The sequence below is a fragment of the Myxine glutinosa genome, chromosome 12, assembly GCF_964187855.1.
Source record: "Myxine glutinosa chromosome 12, kmMyxGlut1.1, whole genome shotgun sequence".
In the NCBI taxonomy this organism is placed as follows: domain Eukaryota; kingdom Metazoa; phylum Chordata; class Myxini; order Myxiniformes; family Myxinidae; genus Myxine; species Myxine glutinosa.
The window spans coordinates 43,236,419-43,257,837 of record NC_136272.1 but is presented as its reverse complement, the minus strand read 5'-3'; the positions used below and the strand labels follow the sequence as shown (position 1 = coordinate 43,257,837).

General features: G+C 44.7%; 1 protein-coding gene across 8 annotated transcripts in view; it reads right to left on the bottom strand.

Moving 5' to 3' along the window:
* LOC137437893 (sodium- and chloride-dependent creatine transporter 1) overlaps nucleotides 1-21,419 on the bottom strand; it is a 112,216-nt gene that overhangs the window by 40,689 nt on the left and 50,108 nt on the right. For all 8 annotated transcript variants that reach the window (XM_078766317.1, XM_078766320.1, XM_078766321.1 and 5 more), the window contains 3 exons: nucleotides 17,388-17,491; nucleotides 15,457-15,581; nucleotides 8,563-8,675 (listed from right to left, as the gene is read on the bottom strand). In XM_078766317.1, the coding sequence (XP_078622443.1) occupies nucleotides 8,563-8,675; nucleotides 15,457-15,581; nucleotides 17,388-17,491 (342 nt within the window). The remainder of the gene's footprint in view (nucleotides 1-8,562; nucleotides 8,676-15,456; nucleotides 15,582-17,387; nucleotides 17,492-21,419) is intronic.

The window sequence follows — 21,419 nt, the reverse complement described above, 5'->3', positions numbered from 1 at the left end:
GGTGCTCCATTCATCAAATTCCACCGCAGTCTTTGCATTCACACAGTTTGTGGTGGACATTTATTTTAACATTTCCACTGGTGCTGATCTGGCATTTCCACTTGACCAGGGAGGTCGAGTCTGGGACAGGATAAAGAATGGTTCTGTAATGATGGAGCAAAAGCTCTTATGCTAAAGAAAGTAATGTTGTCAAGTCTCAGAGTGGACGATGATAAAAAGTAAATCCAGAAACCCAGTCAATAATCAACAATTTCTGGGCTGCACCAAACTCATCAGGAAAGAAAAGGAAGATGAAAGTTAAACATACAATTATTCATCAGCAAAACAATTTTCCCCAAATCACAAAAAATACACAATTTGGTGTCTGTCTCACCACGATACATTTAGGTCGTTACTTATAGTCAGGTTCACTATGTTTTTTCGTTCAAAATCATGGTAGATTAGCAAACCTATACATTTTTGGAAACGTTATTACATGGAAAATCTGAAAATCAATGTTTACATTTGCCAATTCCGACCAATTCGATTCGACCAATTCGACCAATCGACCAATTCCATTCGACCAATTGCTTCGATCGACCATTCAACCATTCGACCAATTCGATCGATTCGATTCGATTCATCGAATTCGATTCGATCGACCATTCGACCAATTCGATTTGCCAATCAATTTGACCGACCTTTGCTTGTGTGGAACGGACTGTGAAAACGATGCGGAATATATTGTCGGATACGACACACGGGACAGTGATGACGAACTCGAAATGGCATATTCTGTAATCATGTATGTTTGATGCCATTGACTGCCTGTGTATATTTTGTCATTGACTGCCTGTGTAGATGTGAAGTTATACTGACTGCATGTGTATATATGATTTTGCTGACTGCCTGTGTATGTTTGGTGATATGAATTATTGTGACACATTTTGATGTTATTAACTGCCTGTACAAAATGATAACATGTATTTGATTATGCAACTTATCGCGAATATAAAGACAGTATTTTGCAAATCAAAACCTTTGATTCGTGTCTTACCATTCCACATAGCACTAATTTGATACTTTCATTGGATTCCTTGTCCCTGAAAATATAGGTTTAGTATGTTTTTAAAAGTTTTTAGGGTAATTAGAGGCAGAAATAGAACAAAATATGTATTTTACAGTGGCCATTTTGAAAATCCAAAATGGCCGCCATAGAGGTATCTCTCCAAATGTAAACATTGATTTTTAGTTTCCTTATGCTATAACCTTTCCAAAAATGTATAGGTTTGCTAATCTACCATGATTTTGAACGAAATATAATTTATAGACATAGTGAACCTGACTATTATACAAACTCAACCAAATTTGACAAGAGGATTAAGGGTCAAAAGATCACAGTTGTAGCGACAATTTGCCCTCCCCAAGAGGATTTTCCATGTTAAGGTGCATACATCCACGTTAATATAGCTAATCGTGGCATTTTACCAAGGCAGATTATAATAACAAAAGTAACAACAACACCAATGATAACAGCATAATGTTATTACAAAAGAATATATTAATACAAATCTACGGCTACGGCTTCCCCTTCGCTCCCACCTCTTGTTCATATGTGTGTTGTACCGTCCACCAAACAGTGATGACTCCATCTACATCAACATCTCGCTGTCTGATAATATGGACCAACTTCTATCTACTCATCCCAACTCTCTCTTCCTCATATGTGGTGATTTCAATTGTCACCATGCCAGTTGGCTGGGTGTGGGTACCTCTCTCACCAGCCATGGCTCCTCAGCAAAGGACTTCTGCAACTCAATGGGACTGACACAATCTGTCAATTTCCCGACCGGGATCTCAGTCAACGGAGCATCTTCTCTTCTGGACTTGGTTATGACTAACTTCCCTGAAAATGTCTGCTGCTCTTCTTCTGCTCCAATCGGCTCCTCTGATCATGTGCTTGTTAAAGTGGACATCTCTCTGACCATTCTCAGGGAGCCTCCTCAGCGTCGACGAGTCTGGCATTTCACTCAGGCCAACTGGCACGGTCTTCAAGCAGCCATCAATCATCTGGACTGGTCTCCCATCTCTACCGCCTCCGACATCAACTCATCCTGGGAATTCTTCCAAAGTAAATTGCTCTCTCTCATGCACAGACTTATCCCATCTCGTCTTCAGTTGTCATCCCCTTCCTCCCGTCCATGGTACACTGAATCTTGTGGTGAGGCTGTTGCCCAAAAACAACTTGCCGTCGTCTCCTGGAAAGCAAATCCAACGGAAGGAAATCTCATTTCCTTTCACAAAGCCCGAAACAAGTGCGTCTCCACCCTCAGGCTAGCCAGGAAACAACATCTCTCCGTTCTCAAGACCGAACTCTCTTATCTGTCTCCTTCTTCCAAATCCTGGTGGCGTCTGGTCAAATCTGTTTCTGGTGTTTGTTCCCCCTCCATCCCCTCCCTTACCTCAAATGGCTACACGACTGACTCCGCACGTGAAAAAGCTGAATGCTTCAACTCTGTGTTTGCCTCTAAATCTTGTGTCCCAAACCCGTATCTGTACCCACCGTACAAAGTCGTACCCAGCTGCTCCTGGACTCTGTGTCCTTTCCTCCTGACAAGGTGGAAAAGTTTCTGTCAACCCTTGACTCCGATTCTGCAACTGGACCTGACGGCATCAGCCCACGGGTCCTAAAATCCTGTTCTTCCGCTCTTTCACTCCCTCTCTCTATTCTCTTCACCCTCTTTTGCTCAAGGTCATCTGCCATCTGCTTGGAAATCAGCCAATATCACCGCTTTCCACAAAGAAGGTGGAAAAACAGATCCGAACAACTACAGACCAATCAGCCTTCTCCCAATTATCAGCAAAGTCATGGAATCCATCATTGCTTCGGATATGAAATCTTTCCTCTTCTCCAATGGCTTGATCTCTGATCATCAATTTGGTTTCAGACCAGGTCACTCTACTCTGGACATGCTGCTTCTGCTGTCTCAACAATGGATGGAGGTCCTCAATGCCAAACAGGAAATTAGAGCTGTCTCCCTTGACGTATGATGTGCCTTCGATACGGTCTGGCACCCCGCCTCTCAAGCTCTGTGAGGTTGGATGGGGACCGTCGGACAGCCATTTTCAGGTCACTCCAGAGATGTTCGATTGGGTTCAAGTCAGGGCTCTGGCTGGGCCACTCAATGACCTTCACAGAGTTGTCCCTAAGCCACTCCTGCATTGCCTTGGCTGTGTGCTTAGGGTCATTGTCCTGTTGGAAGGTGAACCTTCGGCCCAGTCGGAGGTCCTGAGCACTCTGTTTCAGGTTTTCATCAAGGATATCTCTGTACTTTGCTGCGTTCATTGTCCCCCTCTACCCTGACCAGTCCCCCAGTCCCTGCTGCTGGAAAACACCACCATGGCATGATGCTGCCACCACCATGCTTCACCGTTGGGATGGTATTTGGCAGGTGATGAGCGGTGCCTGGTTTCCTCCAGACATGACGCTTAGAATTGAGGCCAAATAGTTCAATCTTGGTTTCATCACACCACAGAATCTTGTTTCTCACAGTCCGAGAGTCCTTAAGGTGCTTTTTTTGCAAACTCCAAGCGGGCTTTCATGTGTCTTTCACTGAGGAGAGGCTTCCGTCTGGTCACTCTGCCATAAAGCCCAGATCGGTGGAGAGTTGCAGTGATGGTTGCCCTTCTGGAAGTTTCTCCCATCTCCACACAAGATCTCTGGAGCTCAGCCATAGTGACCATCAGGTTCTTGGTCACCTCTCTTACCAAGGCCCTTCTCCCCCGATTGCTCAGTTTGGCCGGGTGGAAAAAATGAATTTAAACGATTTCAGCATTAGGCTGCAACATAACAAAATGTGAAAAAGTGAAGGGGTCTGAAAACTTTCTGAATGCACTGTATCTAGCTCTTGCCAAGACAGCTGGTCCTTATCAACTGTTTTGAATGGAGTGCTTGCTTGAATGCTGAGCCTTGTACAGTGTGCACTGTACAACCTTGAGGCTTTGTTTTTCTCTCAGCGGTCCGTCTTTTGTGATCCAATAACTTTCGTTCTCTGTATTCCCAGGCTTTTCACCCATAGCCTACTTCCTTGTGTAAATCTCAACTCAAAAAAAAAAAAAAAAAAAAAAAAAAAAAAAAAAAAAACATTTTCCTTCTCTGTTCTCATTCGTTTATTCATTCTTATTCGTTCGTTCGTTCTTCGACCACGTGTTTCTCCCCCATTTCCCCAGATAGTTTTCACTCATTAACCTTCAATGTTTACACTTTCCCCTCAAGTTATGTATTCCGTCATATTTTATAACACCTTTTTCTTCTTCTTCTTTAAAAGGCTGCTTTCGACCTGCTCACCAAATCAATTCATCCCAAAAAAAATATCCATCTCCTATAGTGCCTTTTTTCTACATTCCCTAAACTCTCCTGCACTCCATCCTCCATCCAGCGTCCTTAAACGTATTTTTAACTCGAAGGTCACAAGAAACTCATTTTGCAATAAATGTTCGTTTCCCATAAATCGTACACTTTCAAAAATCCAATCTCACCCCTCCCCTCCAAATCTTCCCCATAACCCCTCCCCTCCAAAACTTCCCCATCACCCCTCCCCTCCAAATCTTCCCCATCACCCATCCCTTTCAAATCTCCCCTCTTGCCCCCTCCCTCCTAAACTACCCCCTCACCCCTCCCCGCCAAGACGCCCCCTCGCCCCTCCCCTCCTCGACTCCTGCCTCACCCCTCCCCTCCAAATCTCCCCCATATCCCATCCCTTTCAAATCCCTCCCCTTGCCCCTTCCCTCCCAAACTCCCCCCTCACCCCTCCCCTTCAAATCTCCCCACCCTCATTGCTTCTCAATTTCCCCCCTCTCACTCCCCCTCCTCAAAGCGTCCTCCCCGCTTCTTCCCCCTTCAAACTCTCACCTCCATCTCCCCCAACCTTCTGCCTCGCTCTTCCCCCTCCTCAAATAACACCTCATTGTGGCTCACCCAATCACCATCAAACCTTTTGTCCGCCCCATCCTTCCCTTTCTCCGAGCTATTCTGAAATCTCTGACACACCTTCAACAGCTCTCCCTACCTCTTCCACCTCTTCCACATCTTACCCTACCCCTCCTCCCCCCTGTTCTGTATCTGATGCTCCCCCTTCCTCTTCATTAACGGTATGGACCTCAAACATCCGGGGCCTTCGTTCAAACTTAACTGATCTCTCCATACAGGTTGCTTCTGTCAAACCAGACGTGATCTGCTTAACAGAAACTTTCCTCCTTTATGATGTCTCTGATTCCATAGTATCTCTCCCGGGCTACTCCCTCCTCCGGTATGATAGACCTGAGCCTCGTCCTGGAGGCGGGGTTGCTATCTTTATCAAAAACTCTTCCTCACTCGCCCTGCACTGCACTCTCTCCACCTCACCCCCAGGAATACCTCTGGCTACGGCTTCCCCTTCGCTCCCACCTCTTGTTCATATGTGTGTTGTACCGTCCACCAAACAGTGATGACTCGATCTACATCTCGCTGTCTGATGATATGGACCAACTTCTATCTACTCATCCCAACTCTCTCTTCCTCATATGTGGTGATTTCAACTGTCATCATGCCAGTTGGCTGGGTGTGGGTACCTCTCTCACCAGCCATGGCTCCTCAGCAAAGGACTTCTGCGACTCACTGGGACTGACACAATCTGTCAATTTCCCGACCCGGATCTCAGTCAACGGAACATCTTCTCTTCTGGACTTGGTTATGACTAACTTCCCTGAAAATGTCTGCTGCTCTTCTTCTGCTCCGATCGGATCATCTGATCATGTCCTTGTTAAAGTGGACATCTCTCTGACCATCCTCAGGGAGCCTGCTCAGCGTCGACGAGTCTGGCATTTCACTCAGGCCAACTGGCACGGTCTTCAAGCAGCCATCAATCATCTGGACTGGTCTCCCATCTCTACCACCTCTGACATCAACTCATCCTGGGAATTCTTCCAAAGTAAATTGCTCTCTCTCATGCACAGATTTATCCCATCTCGTCTTCAGTTGTCATACCCTTCCTCCCGTCCATGGTACACGGAATCTTGTGGTGAGGCTGTTGCCCAGAAACAACTTGCCTTCGTCTCCTGGAAAGCAAATCCAACGGAAGGAAATCTCATTTCCTTTCACAAAGCCCGAAACAAGTGTGTGTCCACCCTCAGGAGAGCCAGGAAACAATATCTCTCCGTTCTCAAGACCGAACTCTCTTATCTGTCTCCCTCTTCCAAATCCTGGTGGCGTCTGGTCAAATCCGTTTCTGGTGTTTGTTCCCCCTCCATCCCCTCCCTTACCTCAAACGGCTACACAGCTGACTCCGCACGTGAAAAAGCTGAATGCCTCAACTCTGTGTTTGCCTCTAAATCTTGTGTCCCAAACCCATCCCTCTCTGTACCCACCATACCCAGTCGTACCCTGCTGCTCCTGGACTCCGTGTCCTTTCCTCCTGACAAGGTGGAAAAGTTTCTGTCAACCCTCGACTCTGATTCTGCAACTGGACCCGACGGCATCAGCCCACGGGTCCTAAAATCCTGCTCTGCTGCTCTATCTCACCCTCTCTCTGTTCTCTTCACCCTCTCTTTTGCTCAAGGTCAACTGCCATCTGCTTGGAAATCAGCCAACATCACTGCTTTGCACAAAAAAGGTGCAAAAACAGATCCTAGCAACTACAGACCAATCAGCCTTCTCCCAATTATCAGCAAAGTCATGGAATCCATCATTGCTTCGGATATGAAATCTTTCCTCTTCTCCAATGGCTTGATCTCTGATCATCAATTTGGTTTCAGACCAGGTCACTCTACTCTGGACATGCTGCTTCTGCTGTCTCAACAATGGATGGAGGTCCTCAATGCCAAACAGGAAATTAGAGCTGTCTCCCTCGACATATCACGTGCCTTCGACACGGTCTGGCACCCCGCTCTGCTCACCAAACTCTCCTCCTTTGGTATCCATGGAAATCTCCACGCATGGCTGGCGGACTTCCTCTCTAGTCGTCGTCAACGTGTGGCCCTGAATGGGTTTCTCTCATCTCCTCTTCCTGTTCAGGCTGGAGTTCCCCAAGGCAGTGTTCTGGGCCCCGTGCTTTTTCTGGTCTTCATCAATGATCTCTCTGACTCTCTCGAAAATCCTCTCTATCTCTTTGCTGATGACTCCACTCTCTGCCGCTCCATTCCTCTTCCCTCAGATCGGCAGTCTGCTGCCTCCTCACTCTCTGAAGACCTGGACAAAATCACAGACTGGTCAAACAAGTGGAACATGTCTTTCAATCCTGACAAATCTCACACTCTTACTATGTCTCTCCGAAAAGATCGACTGGACAACCCTCCCATCTACTTTCTCAACAATCCTCTCCAAGAAGTTCTGTCGCTCAAGATTTTGGGTCTCACTATCTGCCATGATCTTTCTTGGGAAAACCACATTTCCAAGCTGGCCTCCAAAGCCAGTCGCCGACTGGGCATCCTCCGTCGTGCGAAGTCCTTCCTCGGCACACCTGAGCTCCTCACCACATACAAGGCTTTCATCCGCAGCTCAATGGAATACTGTTCTCCCCTATGGGCCGGTGCTCCTGCCTCACACCTAGCTCGGCTTCACGCTGTTGAAACCAAAGCTTTCAGAATTATTGGAATCTCCCGCGATGAAGCTATCTCTGAGGGCCTTTCACTCACTCACCGCAGGCAGGTAGGTGGTCTTTCTGTCTTCTACCGACTCCTCTCCGGCCTTGCACCCCCAGCTCTCTCTGTGCTCTGTCCCCCAAATATTCCTACAGGTCGCACAAGATCTGCCAGCAACCCTCTGATGGTTAAACTGCCGAAATCTCGGCTCTCTGCTCACCTTCACTCTTTCATTCCTCTTTTCTCCCGCCTCTGGAACAAACTCCCTCACTCCCTTCAATCCCACTCCTCCCTCCAGGTCTTTAAAACAGCTGTTCACCACCATCTCTTATCTTCCCCCATCCAAAACCTTGATCTTTTCTACCCCCGCTAATTCACCCCAGATCCACCTTGTTTGAAATTCCAACTTCTTTCCTGGAAGTCCTGGCAGTGTCCATATGTTTTATACCTCTCCCACCGCCCCCTTCCCACGCCCCCCCCCCCCCCCCCAAGCCCTCGCCCTCTCTCAGATCTCTCCATGTCTCTCGGTCCCTGCTCTCAAATGTTGTGTTTGTGTCCTTCCCCCTCTCTCCCCATCTTGTCTACCGCTCCCTATGTTATATGTTTTATGTGTCGGTTTGTCTTTCTGTGTGATTAATGTTCGCTCTTTCACGAGCCTCGACCTTGTATACAAAAAAAAAAAAAAAAAAAAAAAAAAAAAATTACTTGGGCGAGCGCACTCTCCAAGAAACGTGGTAAGTGAACACCCCCCCCCCCCCCGATGGTCTTGAGGCCCGAGCCAACATCTACTGTGATCTATATATCCCACAGAGGATATTAACATGACCCTCACTACTGCTCCCGTATGGAGTGGGTGTACCAGTAATAAGAAATAATTTTCAAAGCTCAATGCAAGGCTTAACAAGCTTCAGCATGATGAAAACAGCCACCCAAGGGAGAGTTTGATTTGTGAAGAGCTAATCTCACCTGTGTGTCAAGTCCCAGCAAAATGAGCATGAAGAAAAATAAGGCGGCCCAGAGTTGTGAAAGTGGCATGAGTGCCACAGCTTGTGGGTATGCAATGAATGCTAGCCCAGGGCCTGTAAGACAAAACAAACAAAGCAGTCATGATCTGACAGACAGTGAACGGCAGCAGTAGGTAGGTTGTTCATGCAAGTCTTGGGTTTAGAATGCCAATGTGATTGCTACATTATCATAGTAAATATGATGGGAAATATTACCTCTGCCACCGAAGATGGAAGGAGGTTATGTTTTCACCCTTGTATGTTTGTTTGTGTATGTGTGCAGGATATCTTAAAAGGTTGTGGACGGATTTGGATAAAATTTGGTGGAGAGGTTGTGCGTGTAACAAGGACGAATTAATTCGATGTTGAAGATCCAAATCCAGATACAGATATAAGAATTTTAAAGTGATTCTTCACCATTGAGAGATGGGACCAAAAACTATATACGTACTATATATAAAGCATCGGGGCCTGGCGAAGCGTGCGGGTGGACGGAGGGCTTCCTCGCGCCGGAGCTTGGAGCCGCGTGTGGACGGTGGACAAGACGACGGACAGATACCACATTTCCCCACACGAGGTTTTGGACAACTGCTGGGCTCTTGGAAGCTGAAGGCCGCATTGGACTTGACGGTAGAGAATCGAAAGGAGGCCGTCTAATCTGCTCGCCTCACGCTTGTTGTGTTTTCGACGCGCGGCGTTCTACACCGCCATTTTGGACCACTTCCCGCATGAGTGGCTACCCCAGTTTCAACAACCGCCAAGCTCCTGAAAGTACTCTTTGGGAAGCCAAGCTAAGTGCCGGCTGAAGGGGTTTATTTTCATTTTATCTTTCCCTTGACACCACCCCCCCCCACCCCCCACCCCCCCAGAATTTCCATGTTTTAAACGTTTCCCGGTGTGTACCCTGGATAAGAATAGGTACACCGTATCCCTGCATGTCGTAAGAGACGACTAAGAGGGTTGGCGTCAGGAAGGGCATCCGGCCATAAAAAGATTGCCTCAAAAAGAGAACCATGACAATTACAACTACATATGGGCAGGGTACAGCCCGAAGTGGAGATCGGTTTCTGAGGTTTGGGACATGGAATGTAGGGACAATGACAGGGAGATCAGGAGAAGTGGTGGAAGTATTGGTCAGAAGAAGAGTGGACATATGTTGTGTGCAAGAGACGAGATGGAAGGGAAGTGGTGTGAGAATGGTGAAGGGTAGGCAGGGACAGAAATACAAGTTTGTGTGGCAAGGCTGCCCGGAGGGCGTGAATGGTGTTGGTGTCCTGTTTTCTGAGGAGTTTGTAGACAGTGTGATGAGTGTGACTAGAGTGAGTGATAGGTTGATGATGGTGAAAATGATGATTGGAAAGCTCTTGGTGAACGTCATCTCGGGATATGCTCCGCAGGTTGGTCGAAGCGATGAAGAAAAGGACAAGTTCTGGTGTGCGATAGAGAAGCTGATGGAAAACATGAAAGATGAGGAAGTTGTTGTGGTAGGAGGAGACCTAAATGGACATGTGGGAAGGAGTATGGATGGTTTTGACGGAGTTCATGGGGGTTACGGATATGGTGTGAGAAATGGAGAAGGTGAAAGGATTTTGGAGTTTGCTGATGGAGCTGATTTGTTGATTTGTAATACTCAGTTCCAGAAAGAGGATAATAAGCTTGTTACATACACGTCAGGTGGGTCAACAACAACCGTTGACTACCTGATGGTGCGTAGGCGAGATAGGGGGCACCTCCGGGACACAAAGGTGATCCCGGGGGAGGAGGCTGCTTCACAGCACCACTTGGTTGTCTGCGACCTAAGGGTGAAAGGTGCGAGGAGAGCTCGGCGGGTGAAGTACCAACCGAGAATGAAGGTGTGGAGGTTGAAAGAGGTGACAGTAAGGGAGGCATTAAAAGAGAGGCTGAGTTGGGTCGAGGATGATGTGGTTGAGCTTGAAAGTGGTTGGATGTCAATGAAAGCTTGTCTGTTGGGAGCCGTTGGTGAGGTATGTGGATGGACAAAAGGACCACCGAGGCACTCGGAAACATGGTGGTGGGATGATGAAGTTGGAAAGAGGATTGACGAGAAGAGGAAGAAGTTCAAGGAGTGGCAGAAGGCGAAGGGTACGGGAGCAGAAACAGCAGAGCATGAAAGTTATAAGGCAGCCAGGAAGGCTGCAAAGAAAGAGGTAGCAAAGGCGCAGGAGGCATGTAGGAAAATGTTCGGAGAACGCTTGGATTCGGAAGAGGGTCAGAAAGCAGTATTCAGGATTGCAAAGCAGATAGCGAAAGAGAGGTGTGATGTGATGGGGGTGAGTTGCTTGAAGGATGAAGTGGGACAAATCGTTGTTGACCCAGATGGAATTAAAGGAAGATGGAAAAGATATATGGAAATGCTGTTGAATACAGAGAATGAATGGGATGGCAACATAGAGAGTAACCCTGTTTTAGGACCGGCAGAGAAGATAACTGAGAAGGAAGTTGAGGAAGCGATAAAAGCAATGAAGGGTAGAAAAGCATGAGGGCCGACGGGAGTTGTGGGAGATATGTTGAAGGCAGCAGGAAGTTGGGGTGTGAAGAGAATGACAGAGATCTGTAATCTGGTGGTGAAAGAAGGCCGCATTCCAGTGGATTGGGAACTGAGTACCCTCATCCCTCTATACAAGGGGAAAGGTGACCCTCTGGAGTGTGGCTCGTACCGAGCGATAAAGTTATTGGAGCATGGAATGAAGGTATGGGAAAGGGTGTTGGAGAGGAGGATAAGGAAGAAAGTGAAGATCGACGAAATGCAGTTTGGATTCATGCCAGGAAGAGGAACGACAGACGCGCTTTTCGTTGTGAGGCAGTTGCAGGAGAAGTACATGGAGAAGAGGAAGAAGTTGTTTCTTGGGTTTGTTGATCTGGAGAAAGCATTCGATAGGGTACCACGCAAAGTATTGACATGGGCATTGAGGAAGTTCGGAGTGGAGGAATGGTTGATCAGAGTAGTGATGGCAATGTACAAAAGAGCGCGCACAGCTGTAAGGACGAAGGACGGGAACAGTGGTGAGTTTGAGGTGAAGGTGGGAGTGCATCAGGGGTCGGTACTAAGTCCATTACTATTTGTAGCTGTGATGGAGGTGCTGGCTCAGAACGTAAAGGAGGGTTTACCGTGGGAGTTGTTGTATGCAGATGATCTGGTGTTGATTGCGGAAAGTATGGATGGACTGAAGGAAAAGATGAACACGTGGAAGGAATGTATGGAGACAAAAGGTCTGAAGGTGAATATCGGAAAGAGGAAGGTGATGGCAAGTGCTAAAGCATGTGGTGAGGTGGAAAGAACTGGGAAGTGGCCCTGTGCTGTGTGTAGGAAGGGTGTCAGAGTGAACTCCATTCAATGTACAATGTGCGCTGAGTGGGTTCATCAAAAATGTAGTGGTCTGAGAGGGTCATTAACCAGTGTGGCAGCTACATTCAAATGTAAGGTGTGCACAGAGGGAGCTGCAGATGGAGGAAATGTTGAGTTGGATCTTGGAGATGGCGTGAAGCTGGAAGGTGTGAAAACATTTTGCTACCTCGGAGACATGCTGAATGGAGAAGGTGGATCAGACTCGGCAACGGTTGCTCGAGTGAGATGTGCATGGAAGAAGTTTCGGGAACTGGGTGGCGTGCTGATGATGAGGGGAGTGTCGTTGAAGCTGAAGGGAAAGGTGTATGCTGCATGTGTGAGAAGTGTTATGATTTATGGGAGCGAGACATGGGTAATAAACATAGAGCAGCAACGAAGGTTGGAAAGGGTGGAAATGCGAATGGTTCGGTGGATGTTTGGAGTATCGTTGAGAGAGAGGAAGACAAATAATGAATTGTGAAAGATGATGGGAATAGAGCCTGTGATTGATGCTGTGAAGAGGAACAGGTTGAGATGGTTTGGTCATGTGTTGAGGAAGGATGAAAGTGACTGGTTGAGAAGAGTGATGGAAATGAATGTAGAAGGAAGCAGAGGACGGGGAAGACCGAAAAAGACTTGGCTAAAGATGGTGGAAGAAGAAATGCGGGCAAGGGGGTTAACAAGGAGAGATGCAGAAAATAGGGCAAAATGGAGAAGATTGTCATGGGGACCGCAAGGCTAACCCCCACTCTAGCAGGGAAAATGGCCTTTAAAATGCATGTTGTTGTTGTTGTTGTTGTTGTTGTATACAGCACGATATCTCAAAAAGATGTGGCTGAGTTATGAGTAAACTTGGTTGATGAGTTAGTTAGGTGATAAGAAAAAGCCAATTAAATTTTGGCTCAGTCCACGTCTAGATCCTGCTCGTCAGTGGGATACAAAAAAAATCAGCCTGGCAGAGATATGTGCTCTCCGGTGTGCCCTTCTCGCTTAATGGATGTCTGTACACCAATATAGCTGCCTCAGCTGACCCTGCTAGCGACTTTGGCTTGATAGACTGACCCATCAGCAAGATCAAAATACTACACCCACAACGACATATAAAACCAGCAAATTTAAAGAACACATTACCCCATGCAGTGTTCAAATGTTTACAGTAAACCCTTAAGTACCGTGGGTTTCAATATCGTTGTTTTGACCTATCATGGCAACCTCTATGTACCAATTTCATTATTGCTGAGTTTAATTTTAACCAGGAGTTTAATTTCAACCAATCGTGGTTTTTGAGCTCATCTGTCACGGTTATCTCTATCTTGAGCCTTTTCTTGTTTCTCATGCTCTACTAATAATGGAATGGCGCCGAAGTGTGAAACGATTAACAGATTACAAAGGAAAACGATTTAAGAGATTAATAGGGGAGGAACGATGGGGCAACGAGGGGGAAAGTTTAATCGCTTCTTAACATTTCATCTGCTTCAAAATCAACAGGAAACTTCATTGTAAGGCAGATTTATATTTATTTTACACGTTTAAGTAAATTGTGATGCACTTAGTTTTGGATGCAGCTGACCTTCCTCGGTTTCTCAAAACTCAGGTTTTAACCAACTAGTTCCAGGAATATAACCACCGCGATATTTAAGGGTTTACTGTACTTCGATTTAAATAAAATGATGATTTTAGAGATCTCCAGAAAAATATTCCAGAAGTTCAGCGCTTTTGAAGCAGCCTTATAATAAATCACCATATTTAAAATGTCCAAGTACTGCTAAACTGGAGGTTCTTGGAAGTCAAGGTGATTTGTGTTATACAGTGTTCAAGTATATCATTCAATTCAATGGAATAATGACTGGAAAAGGCATGGAAAAGTCTTGCTTTTCCATGAGCTCTCTTGTAAAGATAGATTAAAAACATTAATTCAGGGTTTTACCATCGTTGACACAGCTGGCTATTTACATCACCTTATCTAACACGTCACATCAGTTATTCATGCCTGTGTCCTTTATGACGTCCTAAAAATAAAAAACAACAATTGTCCTGTTTGGAATGATTTTCAATTTCAAACAGAGTTTAAAAAAAATTCTCAATCCTCTGTGCATGTGCAATTGGGATAAATCCAAAGCCAATGTTCAGTAAAATGGCAGGTTTGTGTTCCAATCAATGTTCAAAATATAACATTCAATTTAAATATATTGTTTCCAGATTATAAAACTATGTTTGTGGACAAATGGACAGCCAGACATGAACCAATTGCTTAACCCCGCTTTTCAGGCACAGAGTAACAAGCAATTTATTTGTACACCCAGACCACAAAGCTTGCTTTCTTGCACCAGACCACGAAGCAGCAAATTCTTCAAACTTACGCACAAATTTAACATGTTTCATTGGATTTAAAATGTTTAACAAGGGACATTGACAAAGTAAACTTGACATCAATACAATGTGACAATGTCAAATCCTTCTTTTTTTTTTTTTTTAAACAAATTAACACACACCAGTGGTTTGGCTTGATTAAAAATAATCTATTGAATAAAAATACAAGGAAGATAGAAGAAAGAAAACTTTTTATGCCAATTACAAAAGCTATAACACATGCAGGTAAACTAAAAAGGTATAGATGAATAAAAAGGTACAGATGAATAAACAGGTAAGATGCACAAGATGAATGTACACATCTGCCAAAACATACTCTGCTGATTGGACTCTGGAAATAGCACTCCACAGTTTTCCAACTGTATAAATATTTCTTTGAAGTAGAATGCTGAGGGAGGAGAGGGCTATTGAGAGGGAGGGGTTTCTCCCCTTTCACTGCTCAACCCAAGGCTTTATTTAACATGACTACGTAGGTTTCATACCATTTCATTTTAATCACCGAGAAAAAATAAAGATACAAGTTGCCCACAAGTTATTAATTGGCTGAACAAATTTTCCTGTTGTTAGGTTTCAGTGTGCTGAAGTGATTGTCGAAAGACATTTTCCAGATTTTAACTGTCCTCTCTTGCGAGAGTGCATACGCAAGCAAAGCATATGTTTGTGTATACACACATTGATGTCGATAAATGATCAAACTGAGAATTTCAACAATTGCAGGACTGGCCACAAAAAAGCACTTTTGAAAAGGGAAGTCACGAGTGCTCTGCAAGATGCATAAACATGCAAGGGAGGCGTCTTGACGCCACGCTGATCACGTAATCAGCCACACTGATGCCACGCCAAACGTCTGAACTACAATGGCATCTTACGATAGACAGTCTTACAGAGGAGACACAAACACCTAAAACTGCTTCATCCAACATTAGTTAAGCTTTAATTAACAGGTCTTTCATAAAGCCAAACTGACATTTCACAAATCAAACAATGTTGCACAAAGGCCACATCATAATTCCTATTGTATTACCAGTAGATTATTCAGACATTGAACAAACCAGATGATCAATAAACATGGAAATTCCCCATGCCGGTCAATCTATCATACATAGAGTAATGCAGTTAAGAGATAATACACACACATACCTGACTGAGCAACAGCAGAGATTGCAACCCCTTGTTCATGGGCCATGAAACCCAACACAGCAAAAACCAGAAAGCCAGCAAACACACTTGTTCCACTGTTGATGACTGCCAGGATTATAGAGTTCCTGTTAAAGAGAAACATCTTATGCTAGTATGTCCTCATTAAGATGATTATTTATAAGTGTCATCAATGGCAAATCTACCAAGCTTACATCAAACTTGTCGGCATTTTACCTTTCCGGACACAGCATACAAAATAAATTTCTCAATTTCTACTATTGGCATTCATATTACAAACCACATCTTTATTTGATTCCATAGAATATCAGTGTTACAATGTGGAACAACAATTTCAAGATAAACTCTATAAATATAAATCATTTTCACCATAACCTTCCTGCATTCTTGAACATTTCCCATTGTAATCCGTCCTTGTCATGCCCTTTCTTCTTGAGGTTCCAACCAAATGGCGTGGCTCACAAGGCTGATCGTGTGGTAGTGCGAGGACACGCGCCAGGGCAGAGAACCATACATAGATAACTGACATGCCCAAGAACAGACCGCTAGCGGTGTGGAAATTCCCTGGCTTGCCCCGCCAATCATTGTAGACCATCGATCATTGCATGATGGCCGCATCTGCCAATAGGCGCATGCCACAGGTGGTCTGTCACATCCGCACACGGCTTGTTCGCGTTGGTTCGTTGCATGCTCTCCCCTTCGAGGTTCCTGCCTGCTATGCCGTGAATCCTGCCTGGTCCAGCATTTTATGGTGCATGGTACGACTTTGTGTCTGTCTGTCTGTCTGCAATGTATTCGGTCCTTACTTATCCAAACTCGGTGTTCAAGTATATCATCTAAACCTGTCTGGTGCACGTCGAGGCAAGGCCCGTACAAAGAATCACATCATGCGTGAGAGCTTCAAGCATGGAGCAGGTTTCTTCCATCTCCATATCATCAACCCTGAAAGCATGTGATAAGTTATTTGTTTAACCAGTGAAGGTTCCCAGAGTGCATTGTTGTTGTTGTTCTTCTTCTTCTTCTTCTTAACCCACCCCCATTTTCCTTGAATAATCTATTATTGCATATGGTCTATTATTGTCCTTCTCTAATACAGTATGTTATTCAAAATACAGCTCACAGATCCAAGTCTACGTTGGACAGCCAAGTCAAAGCACTCACTGTCTTAGGTGGATTGCCCTAAATCTTTCATCAAAAGTTTGTAGGCGACACTCATTCACAATGTGATGAATAGTCTGATCGAGGTGGGGACACCACAGTCACATGCTGGGCTGACTTCGAAATTCCATTTGTTGAGGTACTGCGATATCCTTGCATGGAGAGGACGGATCCTAACTAGCACATACCACTGTTTCCGGGGCAAAACAATTATAATTTTCCTTGTAATAAACCATTTATTATTAATGGGAACTTGTGTGCAGTCATTGGTAAGAAGCTCCATAGCACATAGCCAATAGCACGTTAGACAAATAATTGGCAAATTAGCATGTTAGACAGGCAGATAGAGTTCGCGCTGAAGTGCATATAAAGTGAACGGTGAAACCTGTACGGGACTAATAAGATAATACAGATAAAACAAAGTATGAATTGGTAAAGCAATGAAGAATTATTGCAGTGAATAAAAATAGTTTTTGCTATAAAACAAAATGTTGAATGATTTCAAGTTTGTGAAATCACACAAGTGATTTCAAGACCTCCACCACCCCTCCCCATACCCACCCAAAAAAGATATTCCAATATCATTGTTGCATCCTCATCACAAAATACCACACTCAGCATTTCACCAAAACAATAATTTTTCAATGTACATTCCTCCTCCCACCCTTCCATACATATCCCTGTCGCAAGTATTATACAGTTACGTACTTGCGAAAAAATTAAGCAAATGCTATTTATGCATTATTCTCCCTCACCTGTAGCAATTTGTGTGGAATGAATTGAAACTGCCAAGTGTGGCAATGGAAGCATAGCCAAGGCCATATGAAAGAAAGACCTGGGTGCAGGCATCCACCCACACCTACAAAGAAAACAATAATAATCATAAGATCTTCACCTCAACTCAAATAACCAATTTGGGTGACTAAACAAGGATGTGATGCAATCAAAAGAAAAAATACAGGATCAGGCAAAAAGCTTCTTCCACATATACATGTACTGGCATACACTTCAGTAGAACACAAACATGCACAGAGCCATTTTGTCTGCAAAAAAAATAAAGTTACAAATCTTTCAATACTTACAGTGCTGCAGATATGTGAAATATTTGGTGGAATTGTGCCATTGATGGCAAACATGAAATTTGGCACACAGTTAGGACATGTCTATGGGAATTTTTTTTATTGGCTAAAGAGCCATCACAGACTTGTCCCATGACAGTAATGGGAGACATTTCCCAAAATGGCTGCCAAAGACATGAACATTGCATCAATATGTATGATGTTGTGTGGATCAAAAATTGTGATTTTGTTATTATTTTGAGTAGTGTGTGTGTGTGTGTGTTATTTATTTTTATATATATATATATATATATATATATATATATATATATATAGTTGAGGATTTGGGAACTGTGTGTCTAATTTGCTGTAAAATATACCCTTTTGTGTGCTGTAAATATTCCTTGTAAATACCTCCAATTGTAAAGGTCAAAGGTCGTCCTTAGTTAAGCCATCGCACACACGTAGCCAATCATAAGTTTCCCTCAGTAGCTATGTCCTTAGTAAATGTCAGTATAAGGCTCTGTGGTCCACTAATTCATTGCGTTGCATCAATTAAATAAGACGGATCCCCTTTCAATTGCCAGCCTTCATTGCCAACTGCATTGGGCGGTTTTCTGCATTTGCCGCCATTGCCATGTGCTCTAGCTCGGAGAAGAAAGGCGTGTCTCAACCTCGTCATCAGAGGGTGGAGCCAGGAGAGCCCTTGCCGACCAACCAGGCACGAGGGGTTTGGCTTGAGAGGGCGGAGAGAGAGCGATTGGGGAGGTTCGCGAAGGTTCGAGGGTGTGGCCGATATAACCCGTCACGCAACACCCCCACCAGAGATGAGAGGGATGCGTCAGATGCGGCAGAGACGGCAGCTTGAACCATCACAGCTTGAACCACCGGAGCTTGAACCACCGCAGCTTTGAGCTTTAACGGCGGCTGCTCATCTCGAGCACACACGAACCGGACCCGCATCCTGCCCGCCCTGAGATCCCACCTCATCCATCCTGCCCGCCCTGAGATCCCACCTCATCCGTCCAGCCATCCACCTCCTGCCAGTCGTTCCTGCCTTCATCCCCCGTCTAAGTCTGATTGTCGTCCGTCTTTTATGTTGTCCTGGGGTTTAAGTAAGATTGTATAGTATAAGCTAGTATTTGCACTGTCTTCCTCTTCTTCTTCTTCCAGTTACTTTCGTTATCTTTCCTTCTCCCTTGGTTCTTTTTGATTGTGTACAATAACAATAATTAGTAATAAATCCCTGTTCTTCCTACTTTGTCTTCTTCTTCACATTCGGTCGCTTTAGAGGTTTCCAAATTGAGTGCACGTGGCGCGATTCGGCCAACGCATATGAATCGGGTTTAGCCCCTTTGATAAACGGCTCACGCCGCAGTTCGCTTCGCTCGGCGCAACCAGTCCATTACGCTGCGGCCGTGAGCTGGGGGGGGGGGGGGGGGTTCCTTGCGCACCGGGAGGCGCTGGTATTTAGGTCATAGGACGGTTGGGCCTAATACCCTACCCGGCGCTGACCAGGCGTGACGTCATACCCCCGGGACCATGTCGGTCAGTCAGACAAGGGGATTAATCCCCCCTTGATAAGGGGGAAAGAGGCCGACGTTGGGTTCCGTAACAATATATATATTGTGTATATATATATATATATATATAATGGTATCTGTAATCTGGTTCTCCAACCTAATGAGCGGACAACATGACGTCATCGCCATGCACGTCCGTGAGTGGATACCAGAGATAACGTCACCGCGTGGCAGGCGGTGCGTATCACTCCCAGCAAGGTGCAGCAGCAGCTGTATGGGACACCTTGCTGGCGGTTCTCCACTGATGATATGAAGGTCGCATAGTGACTGATATAAAAACCGAAAGGGTCACAGAGTTACAAGTGTATGGAAAGCCTCACTGCGTTGCCCTGATGAAGCCCCAACAAGGGCGAAACCAGGTCGGTAACTGAGTTTTGCATGCACTTGTGACAGTATCTGTATTTATAATCCGTAATGACGCACTGCTAGATGGTTCCTCTGGAACTTTGCAGGCAAGGCGGACGTGCATGGCGATGACGTCATGTTGTCCGCTCATTAGATTGGAGAACCAGATTACAGATACCATTATTAGTAACTCCCAACCGCAACCAGGTCGACTCCATATGATGAGTGGATACCAGAGATAACGTCACCGCGTGGCAGGCGGTGCGTATCGCTCCCAGCAAGGTGCAGCAGCAGCTGTATGGGACACCTTGCTGGCGGTTCTCCACTGATGATATGAAGGTCGCATAGTGACTGATATATATATATAACCCCTGCTCTTGTAGGGAAAATGGCCTTTAAAATGCATGTTGTTGTGTGTGTGTATGTATATATATATATATATATATATATATATATATATATATATATATATATATATATATATATATATATGCGTGTGCAGCGTCTGTCCTGTCCTGTGTTGTCACTGAACTACTTTCTCAAACTTTTGTGAAATCGTACCAAACTTCTGGTATGCACATATCTCTCCCGTCGGTATATCCTAAGGGAATTTTTTTTATTCCAATTTATTTGTTTTATTTTTTTGGAATTTTTTGGGTTTTTTTTTTTTTTTTTTTTACTTAAGTTTTCAACTTCAATTGTTTATAAAATGTGATATCACGTATATTACAAATACATTTGTACAAAATAATTGTTTGAATTATGATTGGTTTAAACCATGACAAAACGACAACTCGGGTACAGTCATTTATCTATACTAGGGCATGCCCGTACTATATATATGCCCGTACTATATATATATATATCTAAAATTATATCCCCCCCCTCTATTTACATGAAATGGTTTGGTCCATTCGCAACGCCAAAGCGAACGGCGAACGGCTTGCGAGTACGGTGACAATCCCCCCCCCTCTATTTACATGAAATGGTTTGGTCCATTCGCAACGACCACAGAACCCCCCCCCCCCCCCCCCCTCTATTTACATGAAATGGTTTGGTCCATTCGCAACGCCAAAGCGAACGGCGAACGGCTAAATCGCCATAGCTCGGTAACTACTTGTCCGATTAATTTCAAACCTTGAAAAGGCACATCCTCGGGTCCCCAGCAATATACCTGGCAAGTTTCAAGTATATCGGACCGGTAGTTGTCGAGAAACAGCGGTCACAGACATACATACATACATACATACAAACATACAAACATACACACAGAGATTACTGGAATTATAGATAGATATCTACACATCTGGGCAGTGTCTGTGTTCTCACTTAACGACTCCCACAAACTTTTGTTTCCGTGGTTGTGAAGTGTTTTTAATAATGTTGTGGTGGTTTTGAATCACGTGGTGGTGAGGTATTTTGAATTATGTGGTGGTGAGGTGTTTTTAAATGACGTGGTGGTGAGGTTTTAATATCACATGGTGGTGAGGTGTTTTGAATTACGTGGTGGTGAGGTATTTATAATTACGCGGTGGTGAGGTATTTATAATTATGTGGTGGTGAGGTGTTTTGAATTATGTGGTGGTGAGGTGTTTTGAATTACTTGGTGGTGAGGTGTTTTTAAATGACGTGGTGGTGAGGAGTTTTTAATTTCGTGGCTGTGAGGTGTTTTTATTACGTGCTTGATGGCTGTGAGGTGTTTTCAATTTCGTGGTGGTGAGGTGTTTTTAATTTCGTGGTGGTGAGGTGTTTTTAATTTCGTGGTGGTGAGGTGTTTTTATTACGTGTTTATGGTGGTGAG